General features: G+C 26.7%; 1 protein-coding gene and 1 long non-coding RNA gene across 4 annotated transcripts in view; one reads left to right on the top strand and one right to left on the bottom strand.

The window, feature by feature from the left end:
- The first annotated feature begins 4,498 nt into the window (after positions 1 to 4,498).
- Positions 4,499 to 20,109, top strand: part of LOC145976863 (neuropeptides capa receptor-like) — a 31,766-nt gene continuing 16,155 nt past the window's right edge. For 2 of the 3 annotated variants that reach the window (XM_083108320.1, XM_083108319.1), the window contains exons 1-2: positions 4,499 to 4,815; positions 12,749 to 13,119. In XM_083108320.1, coding sequence (XP_082964446.1) covers positions 12,843 to 13,119 — 277 coding nt within the window. In that variant the 5' untranslated portion in view covers positions 4,499 to 4,815; positions 12,749 to 12,842. Of the gene's footprint in view, positions 4,816 to 4,888; positions 5,112 to 12,748; positions 13,120 to 20,109 lie in introns of those variants that run through there. The other variant, XR_014440331.1, reaches the window with a different exon arrangement.
- On the bottom strand, positions 12,208 to 15,322 carry LOC145976865 (uncharacterized). The gene is made up of 3 exons (XR_014440332.1): positions 15,234 to 15,322; positions 13,025 to 13,146; positions 12,208 to 12,470 (listed from the first exon to the last, which is right to left on the bottom strand). It is a non-coding gene; the product is annotated as an uncharacterized LOC145976865 (long non-coding RNA).

Raw genomic sequence — 20,109 nt, 5'->3', positions numbered from 1 at the left:
ATTCTAAATTATATGAATTAGTTAAATTTTTAAATTATATTAGTATAACATAAAATAGGTGTACTTCCGAAAACCGATTACCTCCGATTTGAATGAAATTTTGTAGAAAGCTTCCTTTTAGCTTAAAATACAAACCTGTAAAAGGAATTTTGGCGACTGTTATAAAAAAGTCATTTTTTTAAAAGCGAGGTTCCACATGGGTTTGTAACTTTCGACGCGAAGCGAGGGGGACCGGGGGGGCCAAAGGCCCTCCTTGCACCCCCCCCCCCCGTGTGTGTGTGTGTGTGTGTGTGTGTGTATTTGGCTTGTTGCGCGACCTTGTTTATATTTGTTACGATTTGTTTACATTTTTTGCTAGCCGTTACTCGTGGTCTACGTTTCGATTTGTGCTGAGTACGTATGTATCGTTTAAAGAAGTAACGTTAACTAGTAAGTTAATAAAGCTTTGTTCAGTATTTTTTTGTGTATATATTCTAATCTTATCTATCAAGGTATGATTTTTTACAAATTGTTATTCGTGACGATTGTGTATTGTTTCAACACTTTTTGTAGGAGTCGCCAAAATTCCTTTTACAGGCTTGTATTTTAAGTTAAAAGGAAGCTTTTTACAAAATTTCATTCAAATCGGAGGTAATCGGTTTTCGGAAGTTTATCCCATAAAATACATTAGTATAAGATATATATAAAATATTCTGGATTTTATTGTAATATACTTAAATATCTATAATAAAATGTTCTCGTATTAATTAATACTTGTATATAGATAATATTTTATAGATAATATATTTGTCATTTATTAAAAGAGATAAGAGTCATTTTATTAAATCTTGCGCGAAAAATCTCTATCGATATTTTTAGCATTGATATCAAAAACTTTCTTCAAGCACAAGAAAGTAATTTGTAGAATAAAATGTTATTTGTTCACATCCTGATTTTTGAAAAATACCTTGCGATCATTATTTGACGATCATTATAGATATTATAGATATTATAGATATTATTATTATATAGATATTATAGTCTCGAAGTTTTATTAATATTTGATCACAAAAATCTTGTGACGAAAATTTTATATATATGACATTAACTAAATGTAAATAATATAAATAATTTAATAATTATTTTTTAAACAATTACATAAGCAGAAAGAAGGAAAAAAATTAAATTAAAATTTTACGAAAGATTTTAAAAAATTGACTTTAAAGTCTGAGAAAAATTTTTTTCCAAAAAGACATCTTATAATCTCACGTTATCACATGTAATATACATATAATATACTAATTATTTTGTAATATTTCCATTTAAAATTTAAGATTGAAAAAGGAATTCTTAATAAACTTTCTGTTAGTTTTTTTTCTCAAATTTATTTTCAGAAATATTGTAAACATTTTGTCAACAAATACTGTAAAAAAATATTTTGAAAAAAATTATATCAAAGTTTCTTGAAAAATTCTATTTCTACTTCAAGCAATATAATTCTCCGCAAAAACACAAAACTATAAAATTTAGTTCTCTCAAGTTATAAAGTGAATCGTTTGCTGTGAATTATCTGCGATAACAGAAATGTCAAGCTCATGCATGCGATCGCTATTGATTTCGTTTTCAAAAAACGCAGTCTATCTATATCAGTTGCAAGATGTGTGTCACAGACGATGATTTTTATGCTTGCACAATGACATTCGCAGCATCCACTACATCTTATATAAATATACGGTTTAAGCACAGAAATTCTCGTACAATATGCCAAACTTTGAAAAATTCTGAAAATTTCGGAAATAACGTAACAATGAAAATTATGAACTAAAGAGCTTCTAATGTTTGTTAAATATTCTATGAAGTTATTCTGAATCTTAATTAAAATTTCGATGAAAATTATTGACAAACTATTCATGAAACACTTTAATCGAATTTCTGTGTATTCCATTAGAATTTAAACTTATAACTTGCGTTGTGAATTAATTTCAATGGTTCAAAACTTGAAAAATATAAGAATTAAAAAACATTTAAAAAATATAAAATGGCATTTTAATATAAAACATTTACATATTTATTTTAGTAAACATCTCAAAATATACTACAAAATATATATACTAAGAATTAAAAAACATTTAAGAGATCTTAAATGCATTTTTAAACATTTTTATGAAACATTTGCATATTTATTTATTCTAATAGAAATCTCAAATTGTAGATTATGAAAATTAAAAAATATTTAAAAAATGAAAGAAGTAATGTTTTTAATGTGCATTTGTAGAATTTGCATATTTATTCCAGTAAAAATCTTAAAATGCATTTTATTTTGAACATTATCAGATGTTTGCGTAAAACGTTACAAGAATTTGTCAAATTAGACTGTCATGTAAATCTCAACTAGTGTTGTAAGAAATGGTTTCCTCGGTGTAGAGACTTTTTAAAGACTTTAAGGACATTCTACTTACTTGAGACAGTCCAATTTGGCAAATTTTCCCATATATTCTGCTCTCGGAAATCCTGAAGACATGACACAAAATTATGTGCGCAAAAAATGTTAGCGTGTTAGCATTCTTTCTTTATATAAAGATGAAAAAGAATTAACTAACTTGTAAATTTATGCAATTATGCACAATTACGCGAATGAAATTATTGGTTATAATTCCTGTTTTTATTCGGTTTGTTCACTAATTGCAACTCGAGAGACCATAGCATCGCAAAGAGATTTCTTGGTTCCTTAAAGTAATGAATATGCGGAGAAGAGACGTTCTTTACTTCAACAGTTCTCCAAGAGCAATTATGGAAACTAGAAATTCCATGGTAACTATGCATAACGAGAGATGTAAGAAAGAGTGATAAAACTAGGTAGAAATTTATTTCGCTGAAAAACGCAAAACAGTAATATAATTAACACTGCTTAATATAATTTAAACACTAATTTAAATATTTCTTCGAATTTATTTAATATCATCATTATAAATGAGATGTCGAGATTTCTGAATCTAAATGGTGTTAAAAATCCGTATCATGTAAGAAATTTGCGCGAATATCATGATTCATCTGAAAAATATTAATATCAATCACTATAATGACCTGCAAAGTGACAGTAATAATTTGCGCGAAAATTCTGTAAGTGATAAGAAACCGCCAAAATATAATAAGAATGACAAACAGTTTCAAGTCGTGCAAGAAATCTAAGATAATCCACGCTACAAAAGAATGATTATATTTTTCTGATGAAGAAAGATATAAAATTAGACGATAGAAACAATTCTTTAGAGATAAAACAATTTCTTGAACTGAATAATACTTTGAATAATACTTTGAATCTCGTGAGAGAAATGTTATTTGTTCTACAAAATTAATCTTTCTCCTTATAATCTTGAAAAACTTTTACGACTTATTTTTTTGCATTAATCAATAGACCATAAAGAGCTATTATTAATTTTTTTATATGACTAATGTGAATTCGAAGTATTAGAAAAAAATTTTGAATAATTTTATTCTTTAAAGAATATTTTTTTTATATTTTAAAGTATTTGTATTACTTTTCAATTTTTCAGTTGTAATAAAAAAAATGATTCATTAGGTTTTTATTGCACCTGCAGGATAGCAACATTTTTCTTAGATTCTTATGTTATAAAATATCTCACCATTTCATATTCAGTTCATTTTTAACAATGTTTCATCTCATAATAATATCTAACGCAAATGTGAACGTGATGAAACAGATAATTATTTATCTTGAAGCGTTAAGCTAATAGCTCTGCGCAAGTATAATAACATCTCTTACAATTGCGCGAACACTAGTACACGCGATTACAATAGATATTTTTGCAATAATGCGAAAACATCTCATAAAACACGACAGATATCGCGATGCGGAAAAAGAAACTCATCGGGGAGATAGAGAAGTTGCCAAAAATTTGTCATAAATATAATAAAATAAGAACATATCTAGATGTATCACTTCATGTAACATGTCTTATTTCTTTTAGAAATAACTTCATTATATTTCTGCCATTTCTTTCTTACGTTTTCACATTTCTCTGGTCTGATTATTTTCAGAAAGACGTTGTCGTGAAAATTTAATATATCAAAAAATGCTGAAACACTGAAAAAGTTTCTTCTAACAAATTTTCTTTTAAAAAGTTTCATTGTAATTACAAGACAATTCTAAACGAATATGTGTAATTTCAAGAGATAATATTTTTATGAAGAAAGAAATCGATTCCAATTTTAATCGTAGATATAAAATTACATGATTTGAAAATAAAATTTTTCGAATATGTAAATAAAGAAATAAAGAAAAATAAATCTGTTTTTTATAAATTTTATCTTATATATATATATAAATCTTGTATTTTCTTTAATAAGAAATACATGCAGTTAAATTTAATTTTTTAAGTCTTTTTGTCTCATTCTCTTTTACAATTTTATTCTAAACGTAGAAAAGATATAACATAGCCAAAAAGGAAAGGTATATTTTGATAAAAATAGAAACTGCTGCTTTTTTGTTTCGATGGATACTTCGAGCATGACAAATGTCAGATACAAAATTTCAACGAATACGATATATTTCCTTCATACCAAAATGTAACCTACGTTACAGTACTCGTAACAAATGTATTCCGAACAATATTATGTTGGTCGTATGTATCAAAATGTTGCGCGAATAATTTCCATCAACAGCACGATGAAATGATAGATCTGACTTTTATACAATTTTTTGCCTGCCTGAAAGAAGTGATCGTCCTTGTTATAGTGCAACCCTTTGCGACAATCATAAAATGCTTGCTACCGATGGTGGTCGCACAGTTAAGGGGACCGAAATCTCTAAGATGGGTAAGGACTAAATTTATAACGAAACGAATGATCCGTTGAAAATGGTTTCTTTGATCCTGCTTTCTCTTTGCAGGCGAAACATTCTTTAGTTTAGAATTCTCTCTATCCTATCTCATGTAAAATCTTCTACATGGCATGAATAAGGACAAAAATGAAGAAACGTTAATCGTTAAACGTTGATATTTTTACTATTATCATTATCATGGTAAGCATTAGTTATGAGAATAAAGCAGTAAGGCCAAGGAAGTAAGAAAAAAGTCTGACAATGAAATGTTATAATTGTTTGCATTATATTGCAGTGTGCTAACGATTCCCGTTTTTGCCCGTATTCATCCACTGTGGCAAACATATATGTGGTAACCGTAAGAAAATTTAATCTCGCGGCAAGTTATCGTTGATAATACTTAATGATCAGCCTTAAATAAAACAACAAATCAGTGGTACATTCCATTGATCAATAACTCGTTGATCAAAATACTCTTAAATTATATAAAAAATTAGAATTTTTCACATAATTAATTAGTTGAACTGACGACGAATATTTGCCCAGTTGATCGGCCAATTTAAATTTCATTGTGTTACGCGAAGACCGATTCAGAATTTACCAGTGAGTATGTAAATCTCTTGCTGACGGTCCGTAATACAGGCATTTTTCGTGCAAAATATAGCGCATTTGTGTGCATATTGTATCACATTCTTTCGGTTCGCAGATTAAAATACACATTGTATTCTATCGATCGTTGGTGTTACATGAATATAAAGAAAATGACGCACTGCGGGTGCATTATTCATATACATAAAAAACCGAGAAGGCAACATAACTGCAGATTTTAAAATGCTATTCTTTGTACAAAAAAATTACTTTTTGACAAATTAAGGACTGTTTTTTGTTTATGTAGCTATCTACTTTTTCTCGACAATTCAGATTTTCCCTGTTAATTACAAAATCAGTTTGCACATTTAAAGATTTTAATATTGAACTGTAAAAGGCATACATGTATAAGCAATTAACAATATTGAATTCATATAATAATATAGAATTCATCAGTTTTATCAGTGAGATAAAGCTTCAACATAACTGTAGAGATAAGTGAGTACAATGAGCTAGAATATTATTTTAATGTCATAAAAGAAATAAAAAGGGAAAAAGCGCAATCACATTTATAATTCGAGTTTTCTCTTATATACCTATACACACAACAATATTACATTAAATCTAGCTTTTCCATTCTTTCTTTAAGTCGCCTGTAAAATACGAGATTTGTCTTGATATTAAATCTTATTTTAAAAAATGATAAATCTGCTAAAAGGCATGTAAGTATTCGAAAATAGCATTATACAGTATTTCGGAAAAAAACAGTACATCGCGAAAAATATTTATAGTTATTAATATTATATAGTTATTATATATTGCATAGTTATTAATATTATATAAAGTTTCTTATATTTTTTATGATACCGCATTTTCGAGTGTTATATTTGCTTCCCTTTTGCTTTCTGAGAATTGACGATTCGATTTATCCGCTTCACCAGTCAAAGTATAAGTCACGTTATAGCAATCACATGTTATTGATCTTTCGCAGTTCGCGCTTTATTTTTACTTATTCGGTACAATATTTCTGCTGGTGGATTCTTATGTCAAAACAACGAAATTGCCTCCTACGAAAAGTTCGTATTGCGCTTGCCATTACCATCAAGTGCATTTGCCGGAAGAGGCGATGGTATTGCGAGTACGTGACGGAAGAATTTATCTTTCAAAAGACATCTTGAAACGACATCGGAAAAACGTGATACGTTTTACAGTTAACAAAAAGCTCGGTAATAACAAAGAACATCGATAAGAATTGATAGCTAGCCATTCTTTTACTTTGATACTTTATAAAACCGTCGCGTCCAATACCAATCTTCGTGTATATCTCTTTCAGGCTAAAAATTCCCAAATAAGATTTAATATTTTTGGTTGACGAGAATAAAATTAGAATATCCTTCACGTTGAAGCGACTTTACTATTAATCAATAAAAATGACTTCTTGGCGCAAGATGTTTAGTTTCCAGAAAGCAGATATTCCAAACACGTGCGACAGGATTCACATGGTAAACCCGTGATATTGACAACTCGATTAAAGATGAGAACCATTATATAGTTTCCTTCCATTGATTTTATTTAGGGCATATTTTTAGAATAATCGTATTATAAAAAAAAAAGTATCATTTGAAATGCGCTGTATTCTAATAATAAAAATTAAAGCTATGATTAAAAAATGTAAATGCGCACTCTTTTAATTGATGCAGTATTGATATTTTTTATTTTCATGATATTTATAGATTCTTAAAAAATATCTGTTTAGTTAGGATAGATTTTGAATTATAATTTGCAGTAAAAAAATTATACATACTCCTACGGATAAGAAAGTAATATTTAGATTGTATCAGATCTTTCTCGAAGAAATTCCTATGTAATTTTACAGACAGAAACAAGAAATTCGCTTAAATGCATTGAGTGATTTAAAGATTAATGGAAAAATCGGTCATGTATATATAATACAAGTATTTCTTCGGAGGGGCATAAAGAGTGCTATTTAAATGGATAAGAAATTCGTTTGTTCCTTTCAAAAGATAAAAGCCATCGCGGCAATCAGCAGTATAAGTCAACAACAAACAAAACCACGATATGCTCTGAAAGTTTTAAGTCAAGGCAATAATTTTATATCCAGAATTGAAACTCGCTGAAACCCATAAAATCTTATAAAATAAAATCTAATAAAATCATTATATACATATACGTATATGATCATATACATATATGATAATGATGATTTTATTGAGATTGCATGGGTTTCAAATTGTGTTTTAATTCTTGAAATAAAATTATTTTTATATAGAGTATTAAAATTTAATATTATATTTAATTTAATTTTAGTAAATTAATATTATAACATTCATATATATGATCTTAATTCGATCTTTATTGCAATACTAATATAATTTATAAAAAATGCAAAAATTTTCTACATCAAAATCTATGACAAAACAATAATTTAAATTATATTTTTTTGTATTTTTGTTTTTTCGAGATAAATTGATAAAATAAAATAAAATATAAATCACATAAAATTACTAAAAATCCTACATAATTTAAATTTTCAAAATAAATTTTGCAAATCAAAGTAAGCCATTATTAATTCGGCCGTTATGACGTTGAACGCATTTATTAGTAACGATAAAAATGTAATAATTGAGAAGAATGGAATATTTTATGTTGCACGGGAAATTAAATTCGCCGAAATTATTTTGGTTTTACTGTTCTGATTTTATCCACTGTAAGTAAACCTTAAATGAATTATATTAAATAAACTGATTAAATCAATTGATTTAATCAATTCTAGCGAGAATAAAACTTCTTTAAAATATGAAACAAATAATTAGTAAAAAACCTGATTTTTCTTATAAATAACAACAATTTATTTTTTATAAATAAAGCAACAATTTATTTCGATAACATCTATTCAAATTAATTTATTATTAAACATCCAACGATATGCGATACGTGTGGGAGGATAACACGAGCAAAGGAAGGAGAAACGAGATATTGTTAAAATATGATTAGCGAATATTTAGCGAGTTAAAAATTCATGGCATGCGTTCGGGTATCATATATTGAGAATTAATATTTCCGCAAAAGTTATTTCCTGCTCTCATCTGCAGTTAGTTACTCTCTTTGAATTTATGATGTGTTGAACAGAAATTCATTTCAAGATTAAGATTTAGTTATGCTTGCTTTTATGTATTATTTAACTTCCTTAATGTTGAAATATTATAAACTCTCCATGACTTTTCCATTTGAAAAAACTTTTGTGTATGGTATATTTGAATGTATATGTATATGTATTCTCTCCAATGTGAATCATGATGTTACAATTTTAATACTAATATGTCATTGAACACAAGAAATCATTATTATCGAAATTAAATAAAAAATCATATATATTGTATCTTATAAAACATAAATAAACTGTAATATGAGAATTTTTCCTTTGATTATTGAAATATTTTTTGAAGAACAAATGCTCTCGCATTTTTAATATTTCTAGTGTAATTTTACAAGTTGTTAAAGATAGAGTAGCATTTCATACAAGAAATAAAATATTTTTTTCAATAGAACATTTTTATTTACATGTGAAAACATTTTTTTTTTCTTAGCAAACAAAGTTTTATCTATTTCGAGAGTTTAAATACTTTTATATAAAATAAAAGATAAAAATATCGGAGAGAAAGATACCTATTGAATTGAACACAATTCAATATGTATAATATATGTAAGATAAATTTATAATATATATGGCAAAAATAAATTATTTTAAAAATAAAATACAATTTTTTAACATATTTAACAACTACATTAAAAACTACAAAAAATGCAGTAAAGACACATAAAATTGACAAAAATAATATTCCTAAAATGGAATTAATAATTTTTAATCGTAAGAGAGATAAAAAATATGGAAATCTCAGTTTCTTATTCGGCAATTTCACAACTTTTGTACACTATAAATATAAATATAATTTTTTATAAAATGTGGTCACAAAGAACAAAGAACACCATGTGTCTAAAAGTTATATTTAATATAAAATGACAATTACAAAATAATTAATTACCACATAATTTTCATAATTAACACGTATATTGGATGTGTCACGAAAAGATCTCCGATTACATCTAAGACGTACCAAGGTTTCAAAACGCACGGTTCTGGTGTCATGTACAGGTCTAAACTTCATATTTACATACCAATATAAATTCATCAAACGACATGCTTATTAATAGACTGGATGGTAATTTGCACACATACGCAGTTGCTTGCATGAAAGGCAAAATGTCGGTCATATCTGCGAAGTCATTCCAGCAATAAGCGTTATGAAATATGATGTACAATTACAACACACACACATACACACACATGTAATAGTACGCCTACAGTTCAGTAAATTATATGTACGCTATTCGAATAAAATGACTAATGTGGTCTTTGCACACAGATAGAAAAGTACTTCGCTAACAAAATATGAGTATATAAATGTATTATATAAAATATATATAATATATCTAGCAAAGCGGTTTAAAATAAAACAACGTAAAAAGTAAAAAGCAAAAATTTGCTTCACAAAATTAAGAACTTTTATATACAATACAAACAAATATGATTTATTTATATTAAATATATTTTACTTTATTTACTAATTATAAGCGTTACAAAAATTTGTACGTAACATAAAATTGCATCAGATTATTATAATTCTTCATTTTTGTGGCAGCGCTTTATACAGAAGTATTATCAATTATTAAATTTAATTTAAGGTAATAAATAAAATAATTTTTAAGGTATAAATAAAATAATCTTTTAAGGTATTTGTAAAGGACTGCATTGGTTGCTGTCAAGAATTAACCCCTTCAGTGTGGATGACATATATATGTCATGTATCAAGAGAAGTGGACTCCTAGTGTGGTTGACGCATATGCGCCATGGAAAAAATTATATTTTAAATATTTTTTGTGTATGAAGAAGTATATGAGAGGGGGAAGTATATGTATGCCTACGTATGCACATAATTTAAAAATTTTAAATAAGAATAAAAAATTTTTAACCAAATGCAAAATCCTTTTTGTGACATATTCTGAGATATATTTTATAAAATTATTTTATCAACTACTATAGAGGCAACAAAATATTATTAATATGCTAATATTTACTTATTCATTATTTTAAATTTAAAAAATTCGATAATAAATTCTTGTTTTTATGTAATGAATCAAAATTTCTTTTATACATATTTTCATGTTTTTTGTTTATCACATTGGATTTTAAATTTTAAAAATTTAATAATAAATTCTCATTTAAGGATCAATTAAAATAATGTATTCGACCAAACTAGCCAGAAATTTTTGTTTATTAATACGACGTTTCGACCATAAGGACCACAACCATATGATCGAAACGTCGTATTAATAAACAAAAATTTCTGGCTAGTTTGGTCGAATACATTATTTTAATTGATCCTTTGATTAATTGACTAGCGATATTAAGACATTTTATATTTTTAAATTCTCATTTAGTCTCGAAAATTATAATATGTATTATTATTTTATAAATTTGTGAAACAGTTTTTTGCATATTTTTGATCCACTTTGATGAACAAGTTTCCACACTGAAAGGGTTTATATTAATTTTATGTGTAATAAATAAGATGGATAGTTTGCAAATGTAAGTGACATCAGACCATTTTTAATGTCTTATAAAAAACGAAGATCATTATATTTAATTTTTTAGAAATTTTAAGAAAAAAGTTAAATGAATTTTGCCAAAGGCGAATAAAAAAATTCACAACGGATAAAATTTTCCTTTTCTAAAATCTGCATCTCCAATTATTTTTATTTGAATAGAGATCTCACTAAAATGTTATACAGAACATTCAATATATCATTCACGATTTCACAAAATATAAAACTTTTAGAAAAGTTATATTACGCATAGGGATTGTGTACATGAGTGATACAATCATTCTCTATTTAACTTCAACTTGAAATATATATTAAAAGTTATGAATATATTTTAAAGTTTTCGTATTTTCGTTGAATCAAACACGCATAAAAGATTAAATCAAGCTGTCTATATAATGATGTATCAAGTGGCCTATTATTCGTGATTAAAATAGATAAAGTAAAATTGGAAAATTTCCTAAATAAAAAAAATTAGTTGAATATAAAATAAATTTTTTTTTCGAGTCTTCATATGCAATAAATTCTCGATTTTAAAAATTCGGAAATTTTTAATTTAAATTTTAGCTTAATAAAAAACATTTTTATTTTTAAAAGTATTTTTAAAAATATTTTTCGTTACACTTTAAGTTCGAATAACTTTTAACTATCTTGCGAAATATAATTATCCGATCTACTTCAATAACGACTATTAAATTATGTAAATATTAATATATTTTATTTAGGAAATAAAAAAAATTACAAAAATTATAAAAAAGTCATTTTCTTAATATAAAAAAACATTAAACTCTTTTCATTTTCCTAAATAAAATATTTTATTATTATTAAATCTCTGTGAAGTGAAAAAGTCATCAATATGTGATTCAATGAAAGTTATACGAGCTAAAAACAAAGAAATATTACCAATATTTCTTAATTTTCAAACTCAATTTACTAAAGAATCAATTTCCTATAAAAATTTCCTATGGATTGTATTGTACATTTTCAATTTATTGCTTTTTTTATAGATTCACTTCTTAATTATACTGCTAACATAATGAATCATCACCGTGTATAGAATTTTTGGAGTAAATTTAATTAATTATCTGATTATAAAATAAATCGCTCCAATATTACATTTAACTAGGATTATTACAAAGTACCGCGTCGTTAAAACAATATGCGTCGAATATTTGAAATATTTTGCATGCATCGAGCAATTAGCAGGATCCTATTGGACGAGTGGCGCAGCGTGCTCTCTCGAGGGGGTTAAAGTTAAGGGTTGGATGCGTAGTGGATGGGCGCGTGGTCCGACAGCGAAGACCGGAGCGCTCCGAGAGCGTCACTTGTCCACAGTCTGTTGAGTGGAGCACTTTTCATCCCGCGTATCTCGTGACTTCTTCTAAAATAAACGAGCTACTCTACATAAAATTCTTATAACACATTCGCGCGATTAAAATTAGTTTTTAGCAAGATTTATTTTAGGAGAAAAAAACAATGATTAGTGGTTCAACGTTCGCGCGATATTCGAATCGACATAAATCGTCGTTGGGAATCGAGAAATGATCAAATGTGTAAAGTTTCTGTGCGCGTTATTCGAGATAAGAATTTTATAAAATAAGAAATAATGATTGTTAAGAAAAGAAAAAACAAATCATCATATCCAGGATAATTTCACAGGATCGCATGATGACGAAAGACTAATTCAATAGAGCGACCGGCAACGCTATTGACGGGAAAAAACGATCGATCGGGCTAATGAAACGCGTAAATTATGGAATTTTCGGGCCGATATCTCTTGATCATCGACAATATCACGGAGCTGATGAATCTGAGCGAGTCCGATTATGTAAGGTCGATCTGGGGTCCGAAACATCTGCCGTTAAAACTTGTCTTGCCGATCACCCTCGTCTACGTCATGATCTTTGTCACCGGAGTATTCGGCAACGTGGTTACCTGCATTGTGATCAGACGAAATCCCGTCATGCAAACCGCTACCAATTATTATCTGTTCAATCTAGCAATATCCGATCTGCTTCTCTTGATTCTCGGTGAGTCCTTATACAAGTTTATGTATTCTGTAATTGTTTTGTTTTTAATCTCTCTCTTTCTCTCTCCCTCATCTCACTAAATTTTTTAAATCTTAACTTACTTAAATCTTAATTATTTAATTACTTAAATCTTAACAGACACATAGGTTGTCTCTCTTTGAGATGTTTCAGTGTATTGTTTTATTTTTTTATAAAATATGGAATAAAAAATCTTTTCTTTATGATCACACATAGTGTAAAAAGATAATTTTATTATTCTATAATTTTATTAATCTATAATTTAGAATAAAATTAGATAAATGGATAATATATTAGACAATTTATAAATTATTACTCGATGTAAAAAAACAGATATTACAAATTAAAAATTATATAATAGATGTAAAAGAATATTAAGACATTCGACAAATGTTTTTATTGTACAGTAAAAAATTTTGTTCTTTTTTCTTTATATTTTTGATACAAACTAGGTTATTCAAACAATGTTATAACTTATGAAACAGTTATATTTCACATAAAAGTTGTGATTGTGTGTACAATTAAAATTTCGATATATTTTTGATGATATTTACTATTCAAAAATTATAATCGTCGTCGGAAACATTCATATTGGCTGCGTTCAGCAGGAAAAGCTGCTTTGCAACTGTTGTAAAATTCGTGAATCTGATTGGTGTATACTCTTAGATTCAGCCAAAATTAAGAGCATACACCAATCAGGCTCACGAATTTTACAACTGTTGTAAAGCAGCTTTTTCTGCTGAACGCAGCCATTGTTAATCAAAAGTAAGTGCTGCTTAAGATTTAACAATATTCACTGAATTTTATTAAATATTTTTTCTTGTGTAACATATTTTTGTGTTTTTAAATTAGAATAAATATGTTAAATTAAAATAAATGCGTTAAATTAGAATAAATATATGTTAAATTAAATTACATAAATAATTACCATTACATAAATAAACTAATGCAAATCATCGACAAATTTGAATATTTAAATATTTTAAATAAATTGGAAAAAGTTTTTTAAGATAGACAAAGTAACTAATTTATTTAATAATATGTATATTGAAAATTATATTGAAATATTATATTGAAAATTTTTTCTTTCTTCTAAAAAATTTACTGATTAAATTTATTGATTTAATGATTTTTAATATGTTATAACATAATGCAATTTCTTTGCTTAAATTACGATATGTCTTTTTAGGTTAAAGATGTTATATTAAGATCAAATTATTAAATAAATTTTTCAGAAGAAAGAAAAGATCCTGATATATATAAAATCTCGAATAAGAGTATATTAATACTAATTATGGATCGTGAATAAGCAAATTGAAGTTTCTTCTTAAAAATTTACTCTTTTCGCGACTTTGTCTTAAATTATTCCAAGCGCTCGATTTATCGTAAAATCTCTACTTCATATCGTATCTAACTTATCTCATTTCATTTTATTTGACTATATCCGTATATGGCAAAAATAGCATTTGCAAAAACGTGATTCGATTTCAAATCGATACATAGATGTTTCTGTCTTAATTTTCAATCAAGTTTTCTATTGCATTTGTCCCAGTCATTTTGTTTGTTTCAAAATTCAAGTAAAATTGATAAAATTATTAAAATAATTAGTAAAATTGATAAAATAATTATTTGTCAATTTATTATTACATTTTATTAACCGCATTCCATTATCATTTTCAACTAATTAGCCATAAACTTTGCATTATAATGGAATAATTATTTGCCAATTTAATTAGCGTAATCGCATCATTTAATTAGTGTTTATACCGAAATCATGTTTATACCGAACTTTCAAAATAAAGCACATAGATAAACATGTATATGTGTGCGTGAATTGTTAATAATAATTATCAATTATTTTGTAATAAAAGTTTGCTTTATGGCGTAATTTGTTTGATTTTACATTCGTCTATCATCATCAATTTGCATCATTTTGTTTACGTCACTTTGATGGAAATAATTATACATGCAATGAGTTTACTTTAGCCAGATGATAATTAATTTAATCAGCTATTGAGATTGTTGCGACTAGCATGCTTTGGACGGCTGAAGAGTAGACATGTATATATCGGGTCGTATGAAACAAAGTTACTAACTATTGCATTGTCCCATCGTCCTAGCGATAATAATCATGATGAATCCCGTGTGTGACATGATAATGAGGGTATATGCAGCACCGCGTCCTATTCATCACTCGTTAATCGTATGACTGAAGAATTGAGATCTATGAAGTTGGCACTTCAAAATGCGAATTTTTACAAAATTGATATGTCATTCGATTATCCACATTTATTCATAGACAATCGTTTCTTGTTTATTTTACAAAAAAATTAAAAACAAATAAAAGAATTAAACAAATTTCATCATATCAATTTTGTAAATATTTGTATTTCGGGGTGTTAACTTCACAGACCTGAAGAACTGCTGTTACATCAAGGATTAATTTTTTTACTTTTTGGCGTGTAGTATTGCAAATCAGCATAAAAATCCAATGGGCAGATTTGTATTTTTGTACCAATTACTGGAAAATGATAAATTAAGTTTAAAAAATTCAGTCATGTTTCTCTTAAGTTTATTACTAGAAACAGAGCATGCATTCAGCTTTTCATTATATTTCCCTTCCTTTGTTATATGTTTTTTTATATTAGACATTATATATATATAAATTTTCGGATTTAATACATCTGGTGTAAATTAATATCCTCACATTTACTGATATTCCAACAATGAACATCGCGAATCATAAAAATTTACTACGAGTAAACTTATCTGATATACGATATTATATTTTTTATTATCATTTCTATAAAAACTTTCATAATTAATCAAGAACATTTCCCTCATTTGTATGAAAACTTACACTTTTAGCAGACGATCTCAGACGCATCAGTTACCAGACTCTTTTCACAATAAATAAGTCGCCAGCACAATCTTCGGTAAAATGTCCCCGTTTCGCTCTTATATTCTCCACGGTTGCGACGTACAGCACTTTAAATACTCCATTTGTCAGGATTACATGTCTGATTAACGACGAACAATTCAGATATTGCTTAGATTGTTTCGTCACTTAATGAATACATAAATATAACAAGAGGATATTACTTTCATCCCGTGATTTTTCTGATCTCCGAAATAAATGAAAATACACGATATGTACATGGATATATACACATATAGGTACACACATCTCTCTAATAGAATAATTTTTATCTCTTTATTTACCGAGTCTTGAAAAAAAATTTATTTTATTTCCATTTTTTATTTATTAATTGAATGCCTTTGTTGTATCATTATATTAATTATGTACATTGATTTGTATTGAATAAATTAATATAATAAAACTTGTTGGAATGAAAAATGGAAAGTTCAATCATCGACTTTACAAAAATAATGTATAAAAATATCACGATATTATGAGATAATTGCTAAATATCGAAATAAATACATAGAAATGTGATTATATAATATTATTTTTTATTTTCAAATTTCTGATTTTTTTATATTACACATTGTACTATTTCTATTATTTCCCATATAAATCTCAAGATCTCGCTGATATTTTTACTTCATAAGGTCTAGTACTATAATACTAAAAGAAATTAATGGATCCTGAATCTGTCAGGCTTACAGATGATTAAAGATCAAATACCCTAATATTGCGAAACCATTATTTAATAAAGAGAAACGATAATATCAGTGAATTTCATAAATCTGATTTCTGAAACGTAAAACAAAGAGTTATTTTCTTTCTACAAATACATTTATTTTATTTATTTTGACACTGTAATATTCTTGAAGGATGAACAACAAAAGTTTGATCTGACAGTTTTATAAAATCGATTAACCGAGATCTTGACAAAGATTAACGAAGATGCAGATCTTACGAGCTTATTATTTGTAATTCCAATGTGTGTGTGTGTGTGTGTGTCCACATATTTATAATGTATATTCTAGCCAAAATAATATTATTTTTAATTTCTATACTTTGCCGATCTCTTCAAATTATGCATATATCGAAATATTTTTTTTTATCATACAATGAATATCGATATTTTTTCTTCATTATTATTACAGTGTAATATCCGTTAACAATAAAATACGATAAAAGCTCGCAGATAAGAAATATGTATAAATAATCCGGTATATCGTATTAATTACGATATACCGGATTGACTTTAATAGTCACGCAGCCAATATCGAGTTCGAATTTTATCGCATCCTTCGTTTCTCTCGAGTTCTGAGCGTTTTCTCCGACAGACAGCAAAGTTTGAAGTTTCAAATATTATTTGATTCTAATGCAACTGATATATCTTATGATTGTCCTATCTGATCTACCATTCGCCTTCGTACTTCATGAATTTTTCAAATATACGACTAATGCAAATACATTTTTATCCGATAAAAATACTGAAAAAAACATATCAAATACATACAATAGTATTTAAATTTGTATACAACAAATAAAAATGTAATAAAAAGAACAAAAAATTAAGTTATGCAGAATAAGTTACTTAACACGTAACTACTTTAAATTATTCATAATTATTCATAACTGTTTACTATATAAAAAAATATATTAAACAAAAATCGCATTAAAGGGAACTTATAATTTGGTAAATTTTTACTATCTTTATTTTTATCGAGGAAAATTGTCTTAAATTTTTTAAAAGGGATATAACGTTTTACTCCGAAATTCGAAACAATGATTAAAAATATGATAAAAAAATATTATATAGAATCAAAATCGAAAATTATTCAGATATTTTTAATTATTAATAATATTTGAAATATTATCCATTATGATCAATGCAAATACATAATTGATTAAAAAATGAAGCGATACAGATTGAAATGTTTCAGCATTATATGATTTTCACATGCCTTTGATTGTTGTTAATTACTCATGATAAATTTAATTTTTAGATTCGTTTTATTCACTGACAAAAATATATTTACAAATCACAGAAAAATAAATTTAAAAAATATGCATTAATAATCAGCAAAAAATATATATGGCTTTTATTAGATGGATTATTAGTAGCCACGAAATTTAAGTAGCAATGATATTAATATAATGAATCTGTAGTAATCGATATTAATATAATCGAGTCGTATTTCATTGATTGATCATTGAAAGATCACAGAACACAAGTATTTTATATTTTTTTATCTAAAAAATATATACTACTACTTTTGTTAGAAAATTTATTTTATTAAACCCAACAATGTGGTACCAGTTATTCTGCGCATTATGCACAAGCACGTCATGTATTATAGAGACAATTCCCTAATCGATGGATTGAACGTGGTGGATAAATTTTGTGGTTAGCTCATATTCTCCGGATTTAATGGCTATTTGATTACTTTTTTGGGGAAATTTGAAAAATGAACTTTATCGCTAACCAGCAATGACAATTGAAGATATTGTATTATTATAGCAACGAAAATGTATTACAGTTTGTAAAATACTAAAAACAAAAACGTTTCAACGTATCACACTTTAACATATCACACTTTATTAACCGATACGCAATTGAACAATTGAATTGCATTGAATGTACTAGACATTTCGAGTATATCGAGACATTATATATATATATATATATATATATATATATATATATATGTGAAAGTAGATATAAAAAGTAGAGAGATACACACGATTAATAAAAAATAATTTACAAATAAAATAAAACTTATCTCTCCCTCAAGATTTCTCCGCTCATAAGTCTTCTCCTCCTTTCAAATTGTCAAGCCAATTCTCAAATTTATTGCACTTATATATAATGCTACATTTACTTGTAAAAATATGGTTAACAAATTGCAAATTCCGCAATTGAAAAAAAATTAAGAATCAATTGTCATATATGTGTCACTTTGCGCGAAAATTGTACTTCAATCGTCAAACATCAAACACAAAAAGAAGAATACTTATTTTCGACGCTAACAGTCTGGATAATTTAAAAAATGAGTGTCAATCTCCCTTTCGTCGCGAAAATCGGACTAACTTGTCCTTGTCAAATTATCATTGTAATACATATGTATGAGATACCGAAGAGTATAGGAGAAAAGTCACCATTATAGGCGACATCATATGATTACTAGACAAGATAAAAGAGGGAATCCTTTAGCAATGATAAAAAAAGGATATTGATCGAGCTTTAATCAATTCAATTTTTTAACTTTTAACGTGAAGTGAAATTCATATCACACTGTCTGATGCTTAAAAGCCATTCCTTTTTTTACTATTCTTCTTTAATTTAAAATCATCGCGCAATGTGGAATTATTTTGTTTTCAGCAAAAAGTTATGTGGAAATATACAACTATAGACCTCGTTTTTGCACCGAAAATACGGTATAGAGTATATAGAATAGATTTCACTATACGCGAAAAGTTACAAATCCATGGTGGAACCATAAAATTTTATAGATATCGCATCAAAAGAGCACTGGGAGATGGATCTCATTTCGCGCGGAAAATTGCAAATCCATATGGAGCTCTTTTTCTCATTTTGAGTTAATAAAGAATTATAAATTTTTATAAAATTATAAAAAAATTAAAAAGAAAATGGCATAAATTATAAAGTTTTTTAAGCTACATATTTTTTAACGTTATGAAGATCTATATATTTGCGTCTAAATGTATTTAATATAATAAACATATATAAACATGTAATACATTATTGAATTTTTTATCAGTCCATACTCAAACTTTGAATTTGCATAAACTTTCACTTATTAATAAATGAAATTAACATTTGTTTTAATATTGAGCGGCAGCTAAAATCTTATATTTTAAGAAGATTATTCAAAATTACAATCTCGTGGTAATATTAAGGTTAAAATATTTGAAAGAAAATATACTAATATGAATTATTAATAAATCGTTGATACCGTTCAAAAGCCGTCGGACTCCATTATTTAAATCACTCGATCGAATGTTAATCATGATGCAAAATATATTCAAATATA

Source organism: Camponotus vicinus, unplaced genomic scaffold, assembly GCF_025532165.1.
Source record: "Camponotus vicinus isolate PSW18456_S1 unplaced genomic scaffold, iyCamVici1.0 SCAF_9, whole genome shotgun sequence".
NCBI classification, from domain to species: Eukaryota; Metazoa; Arthropoda; class Insecta; order Hymenoptera; family Formicidae; genus Camponotus; species Camponotus vicinus.
Note: the sequence above shows the minus strand (reverse complement) of the source record. Positions and strands in the feature narration are given on the sequence as shown.